This window comes from Ambystoma mexicanum, chromosome 12 (genome assembly GCF_040938575.1).
Source record: "Ambystoma mexicanum isolate Mex_15411 chromosome 12, UKY_AmexF1_1, whole genome shotgun sequence".
Classification (NCBI taxonomy): Eukaryota; Metazoa; Chordata; class Amphibia; order Caudata; family Ambystomatidae; genus Ambystoma; species Ambystoma mexicanum.
This window is the reverse complement of record NC_090936.1, coordinates 805,664,076-805,691,200: the sequence shown is the minus strand read 5'-3', so window position 1 is coordinate 805,691,200 and position 27,125 is coordinate 805,664,076. Positions and strand designations below refer to the sequence as shown.

General features: G+C 45.9%; 1 protein-coding gene across 1 annotated transcript in view; it reads left to right on the top strand.

Moving 5' to 3' along the window:
- Window positions 1–27,125, top strand: part of LOC138514670 (serine/threonine-protein phosphatase 6 regulatory ankyrin repeat subunit C-like) — a 1,495,665-nt gene that overhangs the window by 284,349 nt on the left and 1,184,191 nt on the right. The window contains exon 7 of the mRNA XM_069630097.1: window positions 18,300–18,495. Coding sequence (XP_069486198.1) covers window positions 18,300–18,495 — 196 coding nt within the window. The remainder of the gene's footprint in view (window positions 1–18,299; window positions 18,496–27,125) is intronic.

The window sequence follows — 27,125 nt, the reverse complement described above, 5'->3', positions numbered from 1 at the left end:
TCCATCTTGTGTCAGTTATGCAACACGTTCCCACCTTTGTCAGATGCAGTGGATTGATTGATTTGTGAAATTCCTTGTATGTTCCTGATTTGCCTGGCAAGCACTTTGGTTTGAGTTGTAGAGGTGTTCGTTTTCTTTTGCTCACAGTGTTGCATTCTCTGCGTGTGTGGTTCAGCGTGAGTGTTGGCATGGTGGGTCGTATGAAGGCTTGATTTTTGTTTTTTCAATTCCTGTGCGTGGAAATACTCAGTTTGAGATTGGTTTTCCTTGAATGTTTATTTATTTTGACATTTGTAAGCGTGCCGAACCCGGGGGCAACTGGGCACTGGATAAATTAAAGACAAGGTACAAAACACACAATTCAATTAATTGCACATATGGCTGGTTGTTGGTAACAGAAAAGCATGACACAGCTGAAGGTACTATCATTAACATGCATCAGGGATTGACATCCTTAGTATAGTGTGGTAGTGTTCTCGGATTAAGGGTCTTGCATGAATAGCCATGTTTTGAGGCTTCTGCGGAAGGACCAAAGGGAGGAATCACATCTTAGAGAAGGCTGGAGTGCATTCCATTGTTGTGCCACCACCACAGGGAACCTGTGGCCTCCGGCCTTTTGCCTTTTGAATTTGGGGATGGGTAGTAAGTGCGAGTGGGCGGCACAAGTGGTCTGATGTGAGTTTTGGAGACTTTACCAGAGAGGTATTTGGGGGCATTGTTAGATAGGCATTTGTGCGTAATCGAGTGAGTCTTAAACATAATGTGCACGCGAACCGGCAGCCAGTGGGGCTTCCGTCTGGCTGCAGAAGTGTGCTTTTTTTTTCGGAATGTTCAATGCTGCTCTTAGAGCATTGTTGTGTAGGATCTGAAGTTTTTTGATGTTGCGAACGGTTGAGCCTGCAAATAGGGCGTTGCAATAGACTATCCTGGATAGAATGAGTGCTCTGGCAATCGTGATGTATCTCTCCGATGTTAAGAATGGTCTGCAAGCCTTGAGTTTGGACGTATATGCAGCCGCAGATGCAATGGCGTTTACCTTTCTAGTTGGAGAGAGCGAGGAGTTGAAGTAGACCGCCAGAGTTTTCACTTCTTTGGAGACACGGATGGGGTTCCCGTCTATGACAAATGATTTGTAGTTGTCATTGAGTTTGTTTAGTCGTGTTTGAGTTCCCACTAGGAGTAACTCATTTTTTTCATCATTTAGGCATAGTGCATGTTGAGCCATCCAGGCTTGGATGACTTGATATATTTTGCTCAGTGCGTTAGTGTCAGACTTGTAGTTGCCAGAGATGGGAAGCAGGATCTCGGTGTCATCTGCATAGTTAGTGTAGGAGACACCCAGCTTGTCCAGAAGGTCGAAGAGGGGCTTCATAAAGATATCATACAGTGTCGGGCAGACACAGGAGCCATGAGGAACTCCACAGTTAACTAGGGCTGGGGGAGGGGGCTGCTCTGTTGGAAAACACCCTCGTTGTCCGGTTATATAGGAAGGATTAAATCCAGGCAATGGCTTTGGAGGAGAAGTGAGCTGATGAGGAGAGGTGAAGGCATAAGATGTCCACCAAGTCAAAGGCCGCAGAGAGGTCAAGTAGAAGGAAGGCCAGGTTCCCTTTGTCTATGATCTCATCTATTTGGATTTTTAAGTCCAGGAGTGCTGACTCTGTGCCGTGACCTGGTCGGAGGTTAGTGAGTATTTTGCCTTGTTGCAGCAGGCTCACGTTCCAGCCCAAATCGGGGCAGTCAGTGCTGGGATGTGGCAGGCCTGAGGTCCCGCAGTGGTGGATGGATACGCTTAGTGTTTGCTGGATTGTCACATTAAGTCATATGCCCAGAAGGGGCAGGTTTGCAGTCAAGCCTGGCAGGTTTGAGGCCCACTGGCAGCAGTGGTGGGTATAAGGTGGAATGTGCAATGTTTGGTGGTTGGGAATGTAGGGTTGAGGTGCTGCCTTCTACTAAATGTTAGTTATACATGGTTGGGACAACCGTGTCTTTTGATCCCACAGGTGCTGGTATATGAAGGTGTTTGTGTGGTAGTTGTCCTCCCCATGTGTGTGGGTGCACCTTGTGGTTGTATGTTGAAGGAAGGGAGGTGTTATATATCCTGTCTCCCTTCCTGCATAGATGGTGTGCTGTCATAAGAGAATGTTCTGACCTGCATTCTTACACTAGACACAACTGATGACCATCACTAGTTCATATTTCACCTGTGGACGGAACTGATGTACTGGAGAGAAATATCTAATACAATATCTAAGCAGGTCCAGCTGGAGATATGTTTCTACAATTGCCTTCTTGTTAGCTGAGTTCCAGCAGTCGTAGACACTCCAGACACTGTAGGATTTCTATCTTGGAGATGGGCAAGATGGGATATAGGCTTGACTGGACAGGGGATGAAAAATCAGCTCTGTGACACTGGTTCCAGGTGGTAAGTGCTCATATGAATACTCTCTGCTGGGCATCCTCTCCTCTTGCAATCTCATCTCATTACGGCTGTTGGCCACATCTGTATCAGGGTTTGATGTATCCCATTTCTGACACCACATATGATGGGCCATCACCAGAAAGCCAACTCTGAAGTGGAAAGTACGCTCATAGGGTGTTTATCTTCCGATTTACAAAGGCTTGACTCGATGGTATCTGTGCAATCTCTGTGCCAAAAAGGGCATTGGTAATTGGCACTAGGGCCATACCTCTCTTGTCTCCCATGGAGGACCATCACCCTAACCCAGGCGTCCCTAACGCTAGTTAGTGCTATGGCTCAATAACCCCTACTGACATACTGAGATCTCAGGCTGTGGTGGTGTTCCCTAAGCCATTAGCTGATTAACTCCCAAGGGGCTTTCTAACTCTCCCTCTCTTATCCCCGCTTATGTTCTAGAGGGAGATGGGGGAAATTGTGCCATAACCTCACCCTGTTGAAATCACTCGCCATGCATGCACAGCCTCACCTTGCCCTTCTACTCTGGTTTCTTCTGTGTTCTCCTGCACACCACGCTTTGGTCCCCCCGATATTACACTCCACCTTCTTGCCTCAACCCTCAGATGTTAATCTTCTTCCTTGTCTTCCCTCCTCAAATCCTCCAATCACTACTATAACTACCTCCTACTATCACACTACTATGCCACTCGCTACTCCTCCTCTTCCTTCTTACTCTTTTACCACTTTGCTTCTTCACCACTGCTACCTCTATGCTACCACTGCCCCTCCACAATTACCACTCCTTCTCTGCTAGCAATACTGGCTCACTACTACCCCTTATCTCCTACTACCACTACCACCTCTCTACATTTACTACTACCTCCACCATTCTCTACTACTACCTCTCACCACTACAGCCACTCACTACTACCACCTCTCACTACTACAACTCATCCACTGCTACCACTTCTACCAGTCCTACTTTCACTTAGGACTACTACCACCTTTCGTATAAAACTATTCTACTGCCGCCACTCACTCACTTATACACAGTCACTCAACAGAATCCCTCTCTGCAACCACCATCATACTCCTCTCCATCCTCCTCTGGTCTCTTGGCCATCCTACTTCCACTTCCTGACCTCACCCTATTAACCGACAAGTTGCTCTTCCTATGATCTCCTTAAATTACCCTCCCTGTGCCTGGATTTTCTCTCTATCCCTAGCCAATTACTTAGCTGACTTCCACAGGTTGTGACGGGGGGACTTGGGGAAGCTTCATAAGGGCTTTTACACCCCACCCCATTTTAAATTATTGGGCTTGCCGAGTTTACGCAATCAATAGCCCAATAGTACATAGAAGACTTTTATCTACCTTTGATAATCCCTTCTTTTTTTAAACCGAAAATCCCTGGTGATTTAGTGGTTTGGTCTCCTCACGTGCAGGTTTCGAATTAGTTGGTTTGCCGGAGTCGCGCTCCTCCCCCTGATGCTGCGGCCACCCATGGGTCTCCCACGGTTTCTCTCTCCTTGCAGCCCCTGACCCATCTGCTCTCTCCCAGTTGACGGCATCACTGCTCGCGAGTCTTGGTTGTGATGCTCCACTAGTGTCTTGGTTGTGATGCTCCACTAGTGTCTTGGTCTTGGTTCCTGTAAAGTGGCATCCCCACTTCAGGCCAAGACCAGTTGCGGCAATTTCTGTCTTGCTCCTCACTGCCAACCGGAGACCCAGCAACAAGCCTGCTACCATCCATGCACGTAAGATGGAGTTGGATGGGGTCCGCTTGCAGGCACTCTGGCACCTTCAGGTATTTTATGGGTTGGGCTCACTCCCTCCATTGACAGGGTCTGTGAGTGTGTCTCACTTCAAAATTCACTATTTCTCAAAACACAACTCCACAAATCAAATTCTACATCAGATAAATTTCAACTCTTTATATAATGGCCTGAAAAAAGCAACAATCTGTATACTTGACTGGGACTAGACAGCTTGGCCCATCTAACTCAACACACTAATGTAGCGTCACACAGATCTGTGATCTTGTGCACAATCTTTGTTACTAAATGAATGTGTGTGTTTACATCAGTGATGTCACTATCCTATGCTCTGTCACATTTATAGTAAATATAATTATTTTACTCTGCAGTAACACATACTCTCATTTAACACCCCCTCATTGTACAATCAAACCACAAAAATTCTGGGAGAATAAATAGACCATATTTGAACTTATTTGAACTACGTTACTTCGATAAAAGAAGTCCAAGGTGGTTGTTAGGCAGAATTACATGCAGTACCCTTTGGGAACACTACACACAATTATGACTACAGGTGTAAGCACAATCGCACCTTTGGTACAAGCCAGTACTACACAGTTATGTGGTAGCAGTGGCTGAGCAGCCAGACTTATCTCAAGAGGGATGTGAGCAGTAAAAGATGTTACACAAAGGACTTGCAATCACAGTAGTTCAAACAAACACTATTCAAGGTTTCTTGGTAAAAGAATATACATTTATTTACACAGTCAGTTGGAAAACATTCCACTAGTAAGAAGCAGTTCAATATCACACTATAATACACTTTAGTACACAACCAATACGTTTCTGAACAAGTAAGGCTCCCCTGAAGTGGGAGCAAAATGGTACTTTAGTAACTTTAAAAGGAGTAGAAAGACAAAGGTTAAAAGAATTAAAGCACAATTACTTTCCTAGGCAGGGCGGGCAAATAGTTTCAGTTCACTACAACAGGCAATTCAATTCAATAGGCCTGAGCCAAAGTCAATGGTTCAGTGTCTTGGATAGGATAGCATAGTTCTGGTAGTAAACGGCTAAGTCTTTGCCAATGGTCCAATGAATAGTTTGCCAGAAAAGAGTTACATGGCAGATGATGAGCGAACAAGACTCCAAAGTTGGGAAAGTTTCACAAACTTTCACCGCGGCAGAAAGGATTTCCACACCATGTTTGCACAGTACCTTAAGTATGAAGAAAAGCGGTAGTTCTTGAAAAGTTGTCCCTGGCAGTTCCTGCAGATCTCGCTGTTCCTGAGCTTCAGTCGTGGGGACAAGAAGGAGGACGTCGGGAGGTTCCTGTACTGCCCAGGGAAGAGGACACAAGCCTGGCTAAGTGTCCGTTTTTAGGTGTGAGTGCCTTAAAGTCCACAAACTGGTATCCTTCTCACTGGCTATCTGGTTTTCAACAGCACTCTGATGAAAATTCGACCAGTATGGAGACGGTGTCCAGGTGGCTTATGAGTTGTTTGTTCCCATCAGCTCAAGGGAAGAAGTCGTCCTTAAAGGGGCTTCTCTGTCGATGGAGTTTCAGACAATTCGGACCTGCGGCAGGGCTTCACCGGGCAAACCAATAGTCCAGGAGTTGCAGCAATCGTCTTCCTTCAGCTAGTTTTCGGTTCTTTCATTCCAGTGGTCGACTCTGCCTTCCAGTCCTGGAGATTCGCTTTTTAAACAGTTTTCTCTCATTCATCCCAGCCTAGCTGTCATTCACCCATCAGGGTGGCTGTCCTTGCCGGGCAGTCAGCCAGCCAATCACACCGGAGTGCATTCAGGTCTCCTATTAGACTAAACACAGGGAGTTTCAGGCACCTCCCTCACATCCTGTCCACCCCAGACACTCGGGTGCCAGAGGAGGGCTTCAGCACTGAAGCTCGCCAAAGGGCATCGAACAAAGGGACCAAACCTGTTTCGGCGTGCAGAGATAAACACAAGAAGGACCTTTCCTAAAAGAAACGGCAAAGAAAGATGATCAGAATCTGTTTTTAAAGGGGGGTCATGGGTGCCAAATTGAAAATCATGGCTGACACGATTTTTAGCTGCCGGTGTTCGCGGTCGGGAAAAATCATGGTAGTTTGTTCTAAAACCACTGCCACCAGCGATTCCAAGAGTTAAGGTTAACATTTAACTGTCACATGAGCGTTTAGACACAGGGGATGCTAGGCAAACCCCCCAGCACTCTATAGGAAGATAGTGTGTGCTGGGTCTATGAATTTAAAAAGACTAGCAAAGTCAATTTAACTTTACATGTTCTGGGTGATGGTAGTCAGTCCCAGAGAAGGTATTTAAGCCTTGGGAAGTGTCACGACCCCTGCCCTAGGCCAGGATTGCCAGGCCAGGTAGGCTGCTTCTAGTACCCCCATTAGGCCCTCAAGGGCCTTGACATTTGCCCCCAGACTCTCTTGGAGCCAGTCCTGGCGCCTTTGGCGCCAGGCTTATGTGCTAAAGCAGTCATTTGGGCCCATAAGGGCATTGGCGCAGTTCTTGAACTGAACCCATGCGTTCTAGCATTTTGGGTGTGGCAGGCCCAAAGACACCTGGGATGCCTGCAGACTATATATGCCACGCCCGGACTCCAGTACACGCTTCGCCTTACTTTGCAGTCCTGCAACGTGACGCTCATTGTGTTGAGCAGCATCTGAGAACCTCGGAAGAACCGCACCTGAAAGACAAATGGGACACCGTTATTAGCAGCAGCTTACCTGTGATTCCATCGCTAGCTGCCATCTGCTCCTGCAATCAGCATCCAAGGAACAACGAGCCTTCCGGATCGTCGGATCTGCAAAAGGAGAGAAACAAGACATTAAACATTTACAATTGTGCCGGCAGCTTACCTCGCAAGTCGCCCATCGACCAGCACCGCCTTAGGACTTCTTGCTCCAGGTGAGCACCGCAACCTACGGGAACAAAAGACAACAGGTTAGCAAAGACAAGGCATCATAGCGCTGCGCATATCGCCTACTTACCGCATCAAGGTGCTCTCGAAACACCATCACCTGCCGGTGAGTTCTAATTCAGCCAACGTTCCTCAGCGAACATCCGCGCACCTAAGGGGAGAGAGAAAAGACATCATTGAATCCAAGAAAAGCTTACAGAATAACAGTAATAAGACCTACCTGAAAGACTTTAAAGGGCAGCATCAGTGAAGTAACTAGATCACACTCGCCCACAAAGGACAACGCGCCCCTGTCAAGAAGGCAGGACGGAGAGCACGCCAAAACCCATAACAAGGTGAGGAAAGGTCCGGGGAGGGGCTGCGGGCATACCGGCTGTTGGGAGGCTCTTACCCCAGTTGCCCAGTCTTGAACATTACCCACCTGTTTTCCAGGCAGAACTTCCCCGCTGATCATACCAGGGAGCGGCTGAGAAGGGCACCAGGGTCCCGGTAGCTGGGTGGCATCCCCGTGGATACCAGGTGAGCGTAACAGAACACGAAGACTGCCAAACCAATCCACCTGGGTGCCATGGAAACATCAGAATTAGACCAATTGGCCCAATTGTTGGGAGAACTTTGTGCCGAGGTTCACTCTGCCAGGCAGGAGACTAATGCTCTCCGAAGAGACTTATTGGTGACTAAAGAGCGTACAGAAGATATCAGCAGGCAAGTCTTGCAATCACAACCGGGTCAGACGCCTCTACCTGGGAACAACCCACCGATGCAAAATCCTAGCATGTCGTCCACTGTTTCTACTCCGGTACAAGTTGTGTTACCAGGTACAGTTCCTTTGGCACCACCGGAGAGGTTTGCTGGTGATCCACGAAAATACACAGCTTTCATGAATCAGTTTCGCCTTCATTTTCTTTGCAGGCCGGGAGCGTTCCCAAATGACCAAGCCCGGGTAGCCTTTGTTTTATCATACCTAAGTGACAGTGCCGCAGATTGGTTGGTACCTTTGGTGTCCCATGATGACCCTTTATTACACAACTTTGGAGACTTTCAGAGGGAAATGGAAAAACTCTTTGCCCGCCATACCCGAGAACAAGCTGTGGACAATGAATTCCTTTCCCTCCGACAGGGGAATCAGGATTTGTTAACGTACATCGCTACTTTCAACCGATTGGTTGCTGAAGCTAGGTGGCCTGAAGACAAAAGAACCACGTTGTTTCATTGGGGCTTACGAGGCGAATTAAAAGACGTTCTAGCTCAAGTGGTTAATCCTCCCAGAGATTGTTCTGAATTCATAGACTTGGTTGTGCAACTGGACCACCGGCTGCAAGACCGGAAAGCAGACCGTTCTAAGATGGACCCTCGGCCAGTGTATGTTCAGCCTAGAAACAATGTAACTCGAGGGCAACAAAATGCTGTGGAGCCCATGCAAATCGGAGCGGTACGACCTCCACTAACAAAACAAGAATGAGATAAAAGAAGACAACAACAACTATGTCTATACTGCGGAAAGTCAGGGCATTTCCTGAAGGACTGCCCGGTGAAACCTCTGAGGAAGCTTGTTGGAGCCATGGAAAAAGATGAAGAGAAGGAGTGTCAGTCAGGAAACTGCCCAGCTCGGCAAACGTAGAGGTCAGTTTGTCGAGTGAGAGAAAGCCACCGACTCACACTTTGCAATTCCGGTGATCTTAAGTAACAACCAACGGTCGTCAAGAATGCATGCCATTTAGACATACATCGACAGCAGAGCAGTTGGGAATTATATAGATCAGGATCTAGCTGCAGAGATGGGGCTTCCCCTGTGTTCCAAGCCGACTGCAGACAAGGTAACCATGGTGGATGGGACAGAAATCGCTTCCGGACCCGTAACCCAGCGCACAGCTGAGATAACCTTGCTGTGCCAGGACGGACATCGAGAACTTATTTCGTTCGATCTTATCAAGGCACCTCAATTCCGGCTCATACTAGAGATGCCATGGTTGGTTGCTCACAACCCTTTGATTGACTGGCGGGCAAGAAAATTAACCTTTCCCAGCGACTGCTCTTGGTTATTACCAAGAACAGAAACCTGTTTTCGGTATCTCTATAACTCCTGAGGTGGTAACTTTGGGAGTGACTAGTACCTTGCCTGAGGAATACCAAGATTTCCAGGAGGTATTCCAGAAGGACCAAGCAAACACGCTGCCGCCGCACAGGCCCTATGACTGCCAGATCGACCTTGTTCCCGGTGCTCAGGTTCCATGCGGCAGAATCTACGCTCTCACGGAACCCGAAAACCTTCATCTGAAGACTTACTTAGACCAGTACCTCGCAAACGGATTCATCCGCCCATCCAAGTCCCCTGCAGCAAGTCCTTTGTTCTTCGTACCGAAAAAAGAAGGGGACCTAAGAACCTGTATTGATTACTGCGCTATAAACCAGATCACAGTAAAGAACCGTTACCCCTTGCCACTCATCCCAGAAATGGTGGACCAGGTCAAAGATGCCCAAATTTACACCAAACTGGACCTTCGAGGAGCCTACCATCTGGTGCGGGTCAGAAGCGGAGACGAATGGAAAACTGCTTTCCGCACCAAATATGGTTTGTTCGAATATCAAGTCATGCCCTTTGGGTTATGCAACGCTCCTGCAGCGTTTCAGTATTTTATGAATGACGTTTTGAGACAGTTGATTGATGTCTGTGCCTTAGTGTACATAGATGATATCTTAGTGTACTCAACTTCAAAACAGGATCACATCAAGCACGTCCGTTCAGTCCTCTCCAAACTCCGGGAACATCGTTTATATGCAAAGTTGGAAAAGTGCTATTTTCACGTCACCGAAGTTGAGTTTCTGGGTTTTATTCTTACTCCTGGAGGCATCAGAATGAACCTGCATAAGGTGAATGCCGTTTTCAAATGGCCATCACCAACGTCAGTAAAAGGGGTACAGAGCATATTGTGCTTTGCGAACTTCTATCGCCGGTTCATACCAGACTTCTCACAGGTCGTACACCCGATCACCATATTGCTAAGAAAAAATAACAAGAAATTTGCCTGGACCGAAGAAGCAGAGAAGGCTTTTCAGGAACTCAAGAAAAGGTTCACCTTCGCGCCAATCCTGCGACATCCTCGCCCCGATCTTCCTTATATCGTGGAAACAGACGCTTCCAGCATAGCGATGGGAGCTGTCCTCTCGCAAAAAGATCCAGTAACAGTCCAGCTACATCCAGTGGCCTTTTGGTCGAAGAAATTCTCTCCCCCGGAGATGAATTATGCCATCACGGACAAAGAACTCTTGGCGATCAAATCCGCCTTTAAGGCCTGGCGGCACTATCTTCTGGAGGCCAGACACACCATTACAGTTATTACAGATCACCGAAACTTACAATACCTTAAGACAGCTAAAGCCCAGTCTTCACGCCAATTGCGGTGGGCCCTTTTCTTCACCGAATACGACTATGTCATCACCTTTCGACCAGGGGTCAAGAATGGAAAAGCTGACGCAATCTCTCGTACAGACACCGATGATTTGGCATATACGCCACCAGATCCAGTCCCCATCATACCAGAAGACAAGCTCTTGTGCCTCACTACGGCCTTAACCCAAGTTGAACTGAGAGATAATATTCAGCGAACCATGAACCCAGGTGCCTTTCTCGCATGGCAAGCACAAGGAGAACAATATTCCATTAAAGATCACTTACCCTTTTTTGAGGATCGGTTGTATGTACCCACCAAAGACTTACAACAACAAATTGTTGCTAGCTATCATGATTCCCTAATCGAAGGGCACCCAGGAATCACCAAGACTCTAGCCAAGGTAAAACAGAACTTCTAGTGGCCTGCCTGGCGTAAAGATGTCATCCAATATGTTCAGTCCTGCAGAGTCTGTGCGCAAAACAAGTCGCAAAAACAAAAACCATTGGTCTTCTGCAGCCTTTAGACATTCCTCCCTCTCCCTGGCACACTCTTTCCCTCGACTTCATCACTGATCTACCTCCCAGTCAAGGGTTTAACACCATCTTGGAAGTCGTGGATTTGTTCTCAAAGATGGCGCACTTTTTTCCGCTCAAAGGCCTCCCTGATGCACCCACTATAGCCAAAGTGTTCCTGGATGGTATAATGTCTTCCCATCAATCCTGATCTCTGATCGAGGAAGCCAGTTCATCTCCAACCTCTGGAAAAAATGTTGTGCAATGGCACAAATTGACGTCAGGCTATCCACTAGTCATCACCCCCAAACGGACAGTCAGACCGAGAGGACCAACCTGACCCTCGAACAATACCTACAGTGCATGTTACACCATGATCTAAGAGACTGGAAAGATTTGTTATGGATAGCCGAGTACGCATATAACAACTCCTTGCACTCCAGTACCGGACAAACACCCTTCTATACCCTTTATGGTATACACCCTCGTACCTCAGAACTAGATGTCCCAACAAATTTGGCAATGCCGGCCGTAAAAACTCTTCACACCAACATCACTCAGGCTTTCAAAAAGGCCAAGGAACATCTTATTTCCGCCAAAGAAAAACAAAAGCATGTTGCCGACCAACACCTCAAGAAGGCCCCAAACTATCAGGTAGGAGACAAGGTTTGGCTAGCTGCCAAGTTTGAACCCATCAAGGGAACCCAGACTTTTCAACCCCGGTACTTAGGACCTTACACCATCAAGGCAATTATCAATCCAGCGGCAGTCAAATAGACTTACCACCCAACCTACAGATCCACCCAGTATATAATTTGTCCCTTCTAAAACCAATGCAGCCTGGTACACGGATTGGGACACCACCAAAACCCATACTTATTGACGGAGAACCAGAATTCGAAGTCAGAAGCATCTTGGATTCCAAGTACTCAAGGGGCAAACTGTACTATCTAGTTGATTGGAAAGGTTTTGGACCCCAAGATAGGTCGTGGGAACCCTATGAGAACATTCATGCACCGCGTCTGATCAAAAAATACCATTGAAACTTCCCAACTAAGCCTGGGCTGGACAGAAAGAACATCTTGAGAGGGGACTTAGGAGGGAGTTCTGTCACAACCCCTGCCCTAGGCCAGGATTGCCAGGCCAGATGGGCTGCTTCTAGTACCCCCATCAGGCCCTCAAGGGCCTTGACATTTGCCCCCAGACTCTCTTGGAGCCAGTCCTGGCGCCTTTGGCGCCAGGATCATGTGCTAAAGCAGTAATTTGGTGCCATAAGGGCATTGCGCAACAACATGGATGCTTCCACATGGCTCAGTTCTTGAACTGAACCATGCGGTCTAGCATTTTGGGTGTGGCAGGCCCAAAGACACCTGGGATGCCTGCAGACTATATAAACCACACCCGGACTCCAGTACACGCTTCGCGTTACTTTGCATTCCTGCAACGTGACGCTCATCGAGTTCAGCAGCATCTGAGAACCTCGGAAGAACCGCACCTGAAAGACAAACGGGACACCGTTATTAGCAGCCGCTTACCTGTGATTCCATCGCTAGCTGCCATCTGCTCCTGCAATCAGCATCCAAGGAACAGCGAGCCTTCCGGATCGCCGGATCTGCAAAAGGAGAGAAACAAGACATTAAACATTTACTATTGTGCCGGCAGATTACCTTGCAAGTCGCCCATCGACCAGCACCGCCTTAGGACTTCTTGCTCCAGGTGAGCACCGCAACCTACGGGAACAAAAGACAACAGGTTAGCAAAGACAAGGCATCATAGCGCTGCGCATAGCGCCTACTTACCGCATCAAGGCGCTCTCGAAACACCATCACCTGCTGGCGAGTTCTAATTCAGCCAACGTTCCTCAGCGGGGAGAGAGAAAAGACATTATTGAATCCAAGAAAGGCTTACAGAATAACAGTAATAATACCTACCTGAAAGACCTTAAGGGGCAGCATCAGTGAAGTAACTAGATCGCACTCGCTCACAAAGGACAACGCGCCCCTGTCAAGAAGGCAGGACGGAGAGCACGCCAAAACCCATAACAAGGTGAGGAAAGGTCCGGGGAGGGGCTGCGGGCATACCGGCTGTTGGGAGGCTCTTACCCCAGTTGCCCAGTCTTGAGCATTACCCACCTTTTTTTCCAGGCAGAACTTCCCCGCTGATCATACCAGGGAGCTGCTGAGAAGGGCACCAGGGTCCCGACAGCTGGGTGGCGTCCCTGTGGATACCAGGTGAGCGTAACAGGGAGTCTGAAAGACAGCCCTGTGCCACTGAACTGAAGGTGCTGTGTGACACACAAGAAAAAGATGATGCCTATGGAGTTGATTAAAACTCCGTATCCAAAGAACACAAAAGTAAAACACATTGAAAATGAAAAGTTCAAAGTCCCAAAATATAGCAAAGGAGCTGGAGGGCTCTAAGGTAGAGGGATTATAGCACTTGGGTGAGAATTCTCCCTAACAGTGGTCTCCTACCTTTATGCTGGGGGAGTCATCACAGTAAGCATAGACAGCTTGTCTACAGAAGAAATCAACTTGACTGCAAAATTCTCACTTTTGCTAGTTATTTACAGTTAGCAATGTGTTCCTATGTGCAAAGTGGCAGGGTTTGTTTCTAGCATATGCATTTAAATGAAATAGAAACTATGTTGAAATGCATACAAATCCACAGGCTGAAGGCTAGGGAGGGAATGCTTTTCATTTAGGACATTGATGCTTCTGCATTATTTATCATCCAGGAAGACAACAAATTTGGGGTCCTCTCATTTCACACCATGTCATTAGCGAAATGGAACTGTTCATTTGAAATTGCATAATTTTCTATGGGAATAGGAGTAGTTCAGCTAGGCTTCCTTTCATTCCAATATCTTTTTTCAAATGACTAGTCCCTTCCAGGTCTTGATTTATAAAATGTCTGCCTGCCTATAAGTGTGTGCCTTGGTCCATAGCCCCAATTGTTTACCATACCTGTGTGTCAGGAGCCTGGCTGGAGGTCACAGTGCACAATATGAATGTCACACTGTACATTAGGGGAGATTCAGAAGGTAACACCATATAACAGAAATGTGGGACATACCAGGCTGATCTAAGTTGAGACAGGTAGTCACAGGAAGTGCAAGAGCAGGAGCTGTCTGTAAGCAAAGAGACATAGAAAGAAATTGAAGGCAAGCAAATATACTTGGTACACAGATTGATCAGAATAAAGGGTGTTCTGTAATATGATAAGGGGTCTCTACGGATTACGGAAAGCCCTTGGATCAGTACCAGGAGATTACTTTTAACTGTCATTCAGCAGCGTCATGACCTAGACATGCTGAATGGGCTGTTGTACTTAGGGTAATGCTAAAACAGGTGACCATATACTGAGGTAGGTCAGACCACAAGCAGATAGAAGGCAACGTAAGTCTATCCCTTATTTGATCTTAATGGAGACCAACCAAGGGGTCAAACTCTGTATGGATACAGAGTGGATGCACTCCAGTGGACCAATATGTAATGCAGGCGGAAAGCAAGCAGCATGGATAGAAATAGCCAGGTTTCAGAGACTAGTAAAGCCTGTTAGATTTCAACAATATTTTAATATATTTAAACACCTTTTTCCAGTTTTAATATCAAAATTATACATAAAAACATGTCAATTCCACAGTCATAAAAATAAATACCATGAATTCAGTAGCCAAAAGCAGGATTCCCAGGAAAGGTTCAAAACATTGGCAGGCTGTAACAGACTAGAAAAAGGTGCTGCAAAGCAGCTAGAGCAAGCAGGATTCAGAAGGCAAAAGCAGGATATTCAGAAAAGGTTGAGAAACTGGTCACATGAGCACACAACCAGGAAATCCCATTGACAGCTATTGATAGAACAACTGCTACTGCTGAAAAAAATCAGCTTAGGGAAGCCCTCCCAGCCTGCAGACCCACAGGGGCAAGTTGATTGCAGTCTCTGGCAGCTGTACTCAATCAAGCCCACTCTCAGCTTCATGAGCCTGCAGCAGTGGATTGTAGTTAAGGTCTCTCAAGCTCTGGGCAGCCTAATAAGTAGCTTGCAACAGGTGAATGTAATTAGGTTCTCTGCTGGCTTAGCAGCTGCTGCACACAAATGTGCTTAGTATGCATCCCCATGCCTCTGCCTCTTGGACACATACCAGAATAAATCTACTGGATTAACCCAAATCCCTGACTGGAACATTACATTTGATTAGTCCAAAACTGCTGCGGTAAAACAGGTACATTAATGCAGAGGTAGTTTGTAGGTTTTAACATGGTAATCATTCCATAAACAGAGTCTCTGAATGTTTTCATGCAGAGGTGCTGAATGGCAGGTGGGTACATCCTGACACTGTAAAAATGCTCAGGGTTCAATTTCTGGTGCTATGTTAGAAATATCAAAAAGGTCAACTAGGGAGTACGAGTACAAAAAGCACCATGCCTTTTGGAGCAGGTAAATGAAACTGCAGGTCTACATGCAAACCAGATTCTCATAGAAATCAGTGACCTTTGGCCTGCATTTTCACACGGCTGCGTCTACTTCTTCTTCTACATCAGATCATGAGTTGCTGCTGACAATTCCATTTCCAAGAAGAGCCATAGGGATTCCATGATAATAAACATATTGGACATGTGTCCTGCTATGTATGGAGAATGGTTTGTAATGGGCCATTAAGTCTAGTCAGCCATGCTCCCAGGGCTGTGGCCTTACCACCGTACACAAATATACCTTCATCTTTGCAGGGTGCCAACCCAGTTGAGACACACAGCAACAGTCATATCCTACCCAAAATTAGTTTATTCAAGTTTAGAAGCATACGATGTACATCGTGTTTGAACTTTAAATGGCTAGATTTCTTACTGTGAAATCATTATCAGATGATAGTCTTGAATCAGTTTTAATGAAGCTCTCTGAAAATTAATTTTGGCACGTCCCATGAGTTGGAAATACCCTGACCTTTTTCAGTGTCTATTGTTAATTTTTTGACGTCATATGTATCTCTATTCGACACGTGTGTAGATGATAATTCCATTTTCCTACATTTAGATGGTACAAAAAAAGCAATCACATTGCAATTTGCATGCTCCATTTTAGCAGTCAGTAGGTGCATGGATGCAAATTGGTTAACAGTCAATGCAGGCATGACAGAGCTCTTGGTCTGTGGGGCAACATCAATTGGCTGGAGCTCAAATCTCTGGCCTCCACTCCATGCTTTGTGTCACCAGCTAGTGTCACAGTCCAAAAACATATGGTTTCTTTTATAAAATCGGTTGGATTTAGTTCCACAGATAAATAAAGATAAGCCATCCTATTTCTGGCAACTAAAAGTAATAAAAAGACAGCCACTTCTTCTTTCCTTTACTCACTAGGGTGCCCTGGGTAATGCCATCTGGTCTTAAGTATTTTGTCTATTGTAGTGCTGCATATGGTGGTCTACTGCAATATTTAACAGATCATCGCCAGACTGTCGGGGGACCCTGCACCAAGCTCATATGGCAGATTCTGTGGTTGCACTGGGGCTTGTCCTGGCGAAATTCAGATCCAGAATATGCTTCCCAGAAAGCACAGGCTGTGTGCAGCCTCCCACAATGGCACGATGTAGTATGCAGCATTATGTAATGCCACTATGCGACACAGGACGTTAGTCCCTCTGCACGATGTGGAAGTAAAAGGCCAGCATCCATAGGAACCAACACTTCTCAAGGGACGTTGGTGAATGACAGCAGCGTTTTTTGTACTGATCCTATTTTCCGATCATCTGACCGCTGCTTTCTATTGGCCTAGTCCTGGATTTCCCTCTGGCCTTGTTTGACCCACTTTGGACACAGCTGCTGGATTGCCGGGATTGTTCTCTTGTATTTTATTGGCTCTGGACTGGCCACCTATTTCTTGGATTGGTGTTGCACTGTGGACTTCTAATATTTGAAGGTTATGGAACTGATTTCTTGGATTCTGGACTACAGCTCTGACCTCTGCAACTGACTAGGGCTTTTACACCCCACCCCATTTTAAATTATTGGTCTCTGCTTTTGCACTCTGCACTTAGCAACACACTCCCCTCTGCCACCCTTGCGTGATTTGGGAGATTCCTCCCTATTTTGCCGCAATTTCACCTACCCTTGCTGTCTGCATTCCTTTCCTGACTAGAGGAATCTCCTAGGTTTCTGACCTAAACCACCATCAGCTATGTAGAGTTTTAGGAATTGGTGAGGAAAGGGAGGCTGTTTGATGAAGCACCTTTACTAATCTCTGCCAGTTTATTTATAGCATTGTGAGAGAGCTGTGCGGCATTCCTCCCTGTTCTTTTGGCTCACCGAGTGACCCCTTGGTGTTCCTTTTCTTGGTGTTGCTCCTTGGAGAAGAAGAACTTGCTATCCACTTGCGATGGTGTCATATGAGTATTTACTACCACCAGCTTCTTAAATGCCCAGGGGAGTACATTACTACCCTGCCCTTTGCCCGCTTCACTGGTTGCCAGTGATAAAACCAATAGATTTAAAGATCTTATGTGTGGTCCACATATCTCTGTATTATAACAATCACAATATCATTCAAGCAAAATTTTCTTGTTATAGAACCCCTTGCTTATTTCGAACCTTCCTCTTCAAATATTCTTAGGTTCAAACTGCTCAAGAGGAGCTGTCTCACTTTTCTCCATCTGGCACCAGCCACGTGTTATGCTTCACCCTGTTCCTTATTCCAAATCAAAGTCATTACAATTCTCTTGCTTGTTAAATGAAGTGCTTCTTCCAGGACACTGTGGTTGTTTCATTCTGCTTCTTCTGCAAGATGCTTCTTTGATGCGAATATTGCGCTTCAGAAATGACTTACCATCACATCATATCGCACCTTGGATAGCCGTCAAGCAAGAAAATGCTAAATTAATCTGTTAACCGGGAAGCCGAAAAACAAGATTTAAGGAAGCATTTTCAACTGCTGCTTAAAGTTGTGAAATGGGTGGACTAGGTAGACCTTGTAAGTATTTGTCTTCAGTTAATTTGCTTATGTTCATCAACCCTCTGTGCTTAAGGGCTGCTAACACAGGGATATGGCCCTGAGCTCCAGTGATTTCCAGTAAGTATTTTGGATATTTGAAATGACCTTCTAATGATGCATGATAATTAAACCCACGTTTATAAGTAGCATCAAGCACCACAGAAAAGTCTAGATAATCAAGACATGAACTCATCCTCCATGCGATTATTGTTCTTATTCACCCAACAATGATTCCTTGTACACATGACAATGCTGCAAAAGAAATCTATAGCACTGGATTATGTCATGACAAAATTCCTCTTTCGTTACAGCTTTCTTTACCAAGTGTTCCCGGAAACGACTTCTCATTGGCATCATCAGCTACTTCAAGCAGTAACGGACAGTGACCAAACGACAGTGGAGAATTTGCCTTATTTCTTCAAGGAAGCCGGTCCCAACATTGTTAATTTAAAGGGCCCATCTTTAGGCAACGGAGCATTGCATCTGGCATGTGAAATAGGCTGCTTTGTAAGTGATACAACATGATTGAATAGTCTGTGCCTGAAATCCAACTACAAAATATCAAAATCCTGCATTGATATTGCCAAAGGTCAACACTTCTAAATCCACTTTTTATTGTTTAAGCCTTTTTCACCTATAGTTTGATTCGTATAGATCAACCTGTTTTCAATTTGACTTACCCCTGCATAGACCATCTTTCCAATCCCCTCCTACTCCTACTCATTTCCATCGAGTACTTATTTTCATTTTTAAATTGGCCTCCTAACCCTTTTACTGCCCTTCCCTCTCCAACACATTTGACTTCTTTCCTTCCATTAGTTTGGTGACACTGTGTCCTTTTTGGACCATCCTCTTCAATTTTTCCTTCTGGACTCCTCTGATGTTTTCCTGCTGCACTCCTCTGAAGTTTTCCTTCTGCACTCCTCTGATGTTTTTAAAGAGCCAGACATTACCCCATTTTGCCCCCTCTTTAACTCTTAAGTCCACCAAAATGCTTTTGTTTCTGCCCCCTGAATGTATTTCCACTCCTCTTAATTTCACTTATGACCACAACCGTGTGTCCCAGCCTTCTTCATCTTTCTGGATCCGTGTGTTGGCAGCAGAGTGTTACACAGAAACATGGCGTAACATTATGCGACTGTTGTAAAAGATTGAGGAGATTGAGGAGCCCATGTGCAAGCCGCCTTTTGCCCTGCACTTTTGCACCTCGGCACGCAAAGTGTGTAAACGCTGCATGGCATGTTCGCATGCCAAGCAGCACTTACTTTGCTTGCGTGGCAAGCGGCGCACACGATTACAATTAAACCCTGTTTGACATGCTTGCATGTCAGGCGTGGTTTAATTTCAGTTCTGAACACTGTTTATCATTTGCGCGTGGTAAGCAGTGTTTACAGGTACAATTAAACCCTGCCAGACATGCAAGCATGTCGGCCAGGGTTTAATTGTAAATGTAAACGTTGCCTGCTATACAAGCACGGCAGGCAGTGTGTACAATGGATCTCTATGGGGTCCTCCTTACTTATGCTGGTGCATAAAGCAGGCGGACTCCATAGGGATCTCCATCATTTGCGCCGGAATGAAAATCCATGCTGATGCAAATGGCCTGACAGGAAGAAAGGCAAGTTATCTTCAGCCCCGCCTATCTGCCATACAAATGATTGAAAATGTGGCATGGTGTGAATGGAAGGCTTTAACACTTAACCAAAGGCTTTAATGGCTTCCATTCATGTTACGCCACTATAATTAAAAAAGCATTGGCAATGTCACCAGTTTGGGCTTTTGTGTAGGCATGGGAAAGGCACTTGCCAGGAACAACCATAGTGGTATTAACTGGCCACTTATGGTAGCAGGTGCAAAATGGTTTGTGTACCTTGAAATCTAATAGCATTGCCTGGCAAATGCCTAATACTTTTACACAAGCCAAAACTGTTGGCTTTGCCACTGCTTGTTTTTAACAGTACTTCGGTGAAGGACACGCAGCGTGCTTATAAATCGAGTGGCTGAAAGCAGACCTGGTAAGACATTTTTATTACACCAGTAGCGGGTCTACAACTCCAATTACGTCATTAACTCTCAGGAGACTGATTAAAAAAAAAAAAACTCTTGCAGGCTCTTCCAATGCACAGTTTGATGGTAAGGCTTGTGTAAAGCAAGCTCAAAGAGTTCCCATTAGGCAGTGATTTGGTCGGAGAAGGCCAGGAACTGGGTGGGAATGGCCATAGGGATTAGCATCGCCATGGGCAGCCAATGGGTGGGCACATAACCAAACAACACAGAAAGGCTGTGTCCCTCGTCATATGCCATTCTTTCCAATTTGTATACGAATGCAATATTTTCAGCTTGTGGTGTCGCAAGTCACACCTAATAGCCCAAACCAACAAGGTTGTGTCCTTCCTCAAATGCCATTCCTCCTTATCTGTACTCTAATGCAATCGGTTTGGATTATAGGTGTCGCTTGTGTGCAATGTTTGCCCTTTTACCCTCTTGTTTGCTTTTTAATCCATTATAAGAGAAGTAATAATTTGGTAGGGTAAATGTTTTTTTATTTTTCCCTAATCAAGTCTTAAATTGGATGACTTCCTATTTTTTTTTAAAAGATGCAAAAACTTTTGCATCACATTGTTTTATATATTACTAGAATAAGAAAACCTCACAGCGATTTCCCAGCACCTTTCTTGTTTATTCGGGCATCATGAAAATATCCCTTTCTTTCGTTTATAAAAATCAAAACATTTGCTGGTGTTTCTCTATTTACAAAAATATTTTTGAGTCTTTTGTTAAATGAATATGAAATCTGGATTCAAGACGCCTTTTGCTGCACGCAAACATTTTTAGGTCGATGAATTTAGACATGAAACCCCTTTTTTAAATGGTATATTAGTAATGGAGATGTTCAGAAATATTTGGAATGTGTATGTAGCACGTGTGGGTCACTGTTCTCCCACCTCGTGCCTGCTCAGCATGATAGAAGAATGGTCAATGGCCAGTGGTATGTAAGGTGACACACCTCTCCAATGATGAGCAATGCTTTTGTTAAGTCTGCCTTATCTGTTCTGTAGAGACCATCTTGGGCAATGAGGCGGGGAATATAAAGCAGGACTGTAAAGGAATGCCATCTGCTGTGATATCCTCTCATGAGCGTTTTTACTTAACGATTTCTCTACAGAAACGTGTGTGCTGCTAAACAGACACACTCTTGTTCATATGCTGTTAATGTGGTATTATAGGACAAGAGACAGTATGTTATGGCTTTTAAACAGACTGCTCAAACTAAAGTAATTTTGTCAGCAATGGAACTATATTTTTTAAAAGTGCAGCAACAGCTGTTTTTGTTATGTACCTTTTGTGACAAGGTTCCAACAGGTCAAAAGACACATCCAAAACGCTTTCAGTTTTTATTACAAATATGTTTGCACAAAAACAGGCAATTTGGCCTGCAGTCCAGTTCGGGGCCCTGCACACCTTGCCTTCAACCTGTGAGGGGGCTCCCACCGTCCTAGTTAAGTTTCCCAAAACCAGGTCTTACTGCAGTACCAATTCACTACATCCAGGGCACCACTAATTTATGGTCTATCCCTAATCTACGGTGAGGACCTAAATGTTGTGTCCTTATCCCGCAGACTCCCAGCTGGATTTCCTAGGTGAAATAGCGGGGTAGTCTGATTGCCCTGGTGCCCTTTTCCTTTGGATGACTTTCTCTTAACCTTTTCTCACTCCCCTCTCCCTAAGCCAGTTTCCTCTCTTTTCCACCCTACTCTCTTTCTCTATATCTGTCTCTTCCTACATTCCCTTATCGCTCTCTTTCCTTCCTCCTGTCTCTACCCTCCAGCTCCCTCTGTATCATATCCAATGTCTTCCAATTCCTGCTCCTCCCAACACTAACCCTGCCTCTATTCTCCTCTACCTGCTTTCTCTCTACTCCCCCTTTTGCTATCACTCTTTAGCACCCTCTCTCCTACTCATACACTCAACCCTCTCATTCTCGCCCGCCAAAACGACCTCCAATCACTGTCACTCAGTAACACACAAACTGCCAAGTTGGTACTTCTCCTTCAGTCCCAACACCTTGCCTTCACTCTCCTCAAATACTCTAAATCTCGAATTCCTACTCCACCTCCTACACCTTCCGCTCTGGTCCATTGTTCTTCCACTAGCACTGCTGACCTCACCCAAACACCTCTCAGTGTGAACTGACTCTGGTAGTTTTTTATATCCCTCTCATTCCTGCCTAGAAGCTCCCGTCTGCCAGTTACCCAAGTATTCTGCTTCCTTGGGTCAATCTCTGTCTGAGCTATGCCCTTCTGTGCCAGGTGCTAGCAAAGACCTTTAGCTCTCCCCCTTTTCAGCCTCCATCTTTGTGAAGCAGTCCATTCTGTCACTGTGGTCATATTAACCTGTCCCTCCCCCTTCACTCGGTAAGAAAATGATCCAATAGGGTTTGTGTAGTGTTCCCTGTCTCCCCTAATTGTTAAGATGGATTTCTGAACTCTGTTCTGGAGGGGCAGAGGTTCAGAAGGCCAGCCTAGTTTCTTGGAACAGGGTAACCTCTGGACAAGCCAGACCAATCAGGGTAGCGATGGCGGCGGTCAAGACTAGGTCTCAAGAGGGGTGAGGGTGACTAAAAGCCGGCAATGAGCACACAAAACAAGGACACTTACAAATCACTTCAAGCAGGTGTTATATTAAAAATATAGACACAAGGCCTCAGTAACATTGACCATAGTAAAGAATCATGGTAAAACTCAAGTAAACCAACACATCACAATCAAATACAATATATATACAATTACCGAAGGGTCTAAAGAGTTAGAAGCACAAAATATGCAGACCACCTAGATGGGGAGGAAAACAGGCAGTGCAAGTAATAGTTAGACCCAGTTCGCCTTCAGAGGCCACCTAACTAGAAGGAAGTCCGAGACCTACGAAGAGTGGAGCCTTGTGCTCAAAAGTACCTGCACACGCTGGTGCCAACGGGCCAAGGGGTGTCTCTTCAAGGAAATCAGGCAGTTCAGAGCGGTGAACAAATGAGGATGAACAGATCTCCGCTACTCAAGCGCGGCCTCCACTTGTGGGCAGAAGCAGAGCGCGAGTGCGAAAAAGGAGTGCTGTTTAACACAGCGAGGAAATGCTACAGGCTACTGCAGGAGGGCGACCGGTTCCTAGCGTTGCTACTCACCGGTCCCCGATGCAGTCAGACCCAGGCTTCTCCGCGTCAGTTTCAGTGCTGGCAGGTTCAGATATGAGCAGGGGACGTCTCGGCGTCGTGTAGATTCCACGGCAGCAGAATTTAGAGTTGAGGATGTCCCAAACGCAGTGAACCCGCACAGATTGTTACCACAGCAGGGCAACGCAGCGGCCGTGTGCATTTCAGCCCAATGCACACTTCTCACTTCAGACCTGGCAATGCCAAGTGTACGAATCGTGTGAGAGTGCTAAGGACTCGAAATACAGCAGCAACCTGATGGCGGTGACAGAGCAAGGCTCTTGGGTAGGCTGGTCAGTCCACTGGATGGCCCAGGGACGCTTCCGAAGGCTTACGCGCAGGAGATGATGAAGATGCCGAGAATAGTTGTTCCCACTATTCCAAAGGGTCGAAGCACCAGTACAGGCCTTTTAGTTCGATCAGAGGCAGATTGGTCTCACAGGGCGACAGCAGTTCAAAGGAGCAGTCCTTCAGCGGGTCACCAGCGATTCCTCAGTTCAGCCTCTTAGTTGCAGGATACTTGGCTCCTGTATCCGTCGTTCGTGAGAACTCAGGAGATCGACATCATAGTGGTGTTTCCAGCCTCCTCTTATCCAGAGTTCCCTTTGTGCCAAAACGGAGAGGACCCAATGGGAGTTCTGCTCACAAAACACTCACACCATACGTGGACCTATCACAGACCACAGTGGTTCCAGGCATTCAAGACACACTAGACTCTCTGGCACCCAGGATGTGTATTGGGACCAGACATCCCAGCCCACATCCTGGAGGCACACACAAGGCCTGTAGAAGCCAGCGAAAGCATCTGTGTTTCGCAGGAAAGTACATGCCCAAATAAGGATGGCCCCGGGTCGGCTCGACCTGGGGAAGGTGAAGGGGCAAGACGGTCAGCGGACAGGACAAAGAACCTCGTGGAATGGCCATTTTGGAAGCCAGGACACCCATTTTGGCCAAACGCGGAAAGCGCGGTTAACAGGGTAAAAGGGAGTTCAAAACATAAAGAAACGATCGCTGCCACAGTCCCGTCTGTGACCTACTTGCACAGTTCGTGATAAATCCATTGAGAGTTTCTAGGGCCTGTAGAATGACTAGAGACCCAACAGCGCGGTAATGTAAGTTACGGTGCACTCTTGTGCCATGTTGCGCGAAAGCTGCAACAGGAGAAAAGAACTACGGAAAACAACGTTTTCCGGTACTGACTGTCTTAAGGGCATGTCAGTTTCCCCGTAAGAATGGAGCGAAAGCCCAGAGGAGTACGGCAGAAGGCTGCACTTCTCTGGCAAAGTCTAGATCAGGGTGGAAAACAACAGCAAAAAGTTTGGGGGTTGCCACATGGAAGGAAAATTACCTACAATATGAAATCTTTCCTAACACTAATCTTGGCAGACTCTTGCTCATTCCTGCTCCACCAGAGCTGCCTGTTGTCCCTCTGTATCTAGGCTGTGGGTTGTGGGATATTTGTGGGGTGCTCTTGAATTAGAAAGCCTTGTCCATTTCTACTTGTGCAACCAGTTTGTTCCTCTTGTACCAGGCCTGGTCTAGTCTGTTAGGCCAAGATGCATTGTGGTACTTGTATTTTCTCTCTGACTGGTGCTGCTTTGTAGCAATTATTATCCATCCCAGTGGTCTCGGGAGTCTGCTGCATTATGGTAGCTATATTCTTGAGAACCACCTGGAAGAGAGGGAAAAAAAGACCCTGCCACAACAGAGGCTTGAGTTTTAGTGTTTGTATCGGTAGTTTAGGTTTAAGTAAGTTGCATATTAGTGAAGAACCGTGCTTGGACAGTTTTTCTATTTAGTATCTCGTGACTAACATCTCTAAAGAGTAAAGCTTGGCCTCGGTCCACATTACAAAAATAGAGAAGGTGATATGCATTTCAATTTCTTTCTGCTTCACTGTTATGACTTAAAAATAAACACTGACCCAAGTTTTGGTACAAATTTGGACATAGCACATTGAAGTGTTCCCTTGTACTTATTCAAGCCAGTATCATGATTTGTCACAAGGACAAACATTGAAACACCTAGGAACAAACACTCATTGAACCTGGTACCTCACAGATAAACCACTCTTTCATAAAATAGACAAAGCAATATAATAAACTATTAACATGTATTCCTGTACAAAAGGAGATACAGAGGCATACCACGACAGGTTCCAGTAAATATGAGCATTGCATAAAACAGTTTGCATCACTATGCTGGCTGGATTGAAGCTCTACCTTTTCCACCCCAAGAGTGCACTCTCAATTTCCCAGTGTTTGTGTTCGTGTGCTTGAAATGTTGGTGTTCACTGCTCCTGCAGAATCTGAAGGCAAATTGACAGATACTGTTGTGGAATAAAGGGTTACATGATCCAGCAAATGTATTTGTATTTGTATGTATTGTTTTATATAGCGCCATCATCCAAGGCGCTTTACAATGAACAACAAAATATACATTAATCATAGAACAGTAGAAGCAATAATGGTAAACATGAGTCAAACCAGAAAATCAGCATGTAGAACAATTTACATATGAGAAAGAAGAGGAGAGGAGGGGGGTGGAGAAAGAAGGAAGAAGGGAGATTTAGAAGAGAAGGGGAATATAAAAAAACACAGAGAAGGGTAGAAGAAAGAGGGAAAGAAGAGTAAGAGGGAGAAGGGGATCAGGGAGGGAAATGAAAAAGAAGAGATTTCAATGAGGAGCGGAAGGAAGAATAGGTCAGGGAGGAACCAATAGAGAAAGGTAGGGAGTTGCAGTGTAAGGGGGCAAGGAGCTGAAAGGAACGGAAATGAGAAGAGGCACAAGGGGGGGCTGAGAGTAAGAAGAGATTGGCAGAACAAAGGGAGCGAGAGGAGGTGTAAAATGAGAGAAGAGAGGAGAGGTAAGGAGGAGCAAGGTCGTGAAGAGATTTAAAGACCAGACGAAGGAAGTGAAATTTAAGTTGGGAATGGAAAGGAAGCCATCCTAGCTGAAAACGTGAGTTGGAAATGGAGTCATGAGGAGAGAGAGAGAAGAAATGTAGCTTTCTTTTCAGATGTTACTGAGGCATAAAGATCCAAAATGCATAAATGGCCAAGACACAGGACATAGTGGTAAGAGTTTGGACGAATAGCCAGCACTTGGAATATGCTGGAAAAGTTGCTGAAATTAGATAGCCCCCAGAAGCTGAGGTGGCAATATGGTCTCATCAACAGGGTGTCCATGCAGAATAACCACTGCAAGGGGAATAGCCTGTCACAACTCCCGACATACCTATATCTCAGTAACAGGACCGATAGTACAACCCAGAAAGGAAAGGTGCAAGACTAATCCCAACTGAATCTTAACTAGACTCTTGGTAAACATGTGCAGACAGTAAAAAACGTGGAGCAGGTCAAATAACGTTCTGCATAAATTATGTTCAGTGTCCTGCAAGCAGCCAACCTTTAGGTATCCCTCTTCCCTGCCCCTTCTCTCCAGGAAATAAATCTCTGAGCAGCGACTAAACAGTCTCTTTTCCTTGGACCTACTTGACGACCAGACTACTTCATCTCGGAATGATCAGACACTCACACAGTGAACAGTCTTGCTGGCTCTGTTTGGTAGCTAGATTCAATGGTGACTGTTACATAAAAACTATTGATGGGCCTTCTGTGGCTTCAAGATTGCAGGATATACCCTTCCTCTTTTGAGGGATAATGAGTGCAAAGGGCACTCCTCTTGGAGGTAAGGAAGAAGACATTGGGGGTCATTACGAGTTGGGCGGTAAGGGTTTACTGGCACCGGTAAGGATGCTGGTGCCGGTAAACCCTTACCGCCCTATTCCGAGGTCCCTTAGTGGGTCCAAACAGGAACGGCTGGTCTGACCAGTTCCCATTCAGTGAGACCGGACCTGGACCCGGGTTTGGAGGCAGCCATGGCGCTAATATGACCATGTGCATATGGCATACAACACCAAAGCTGGTAAAGC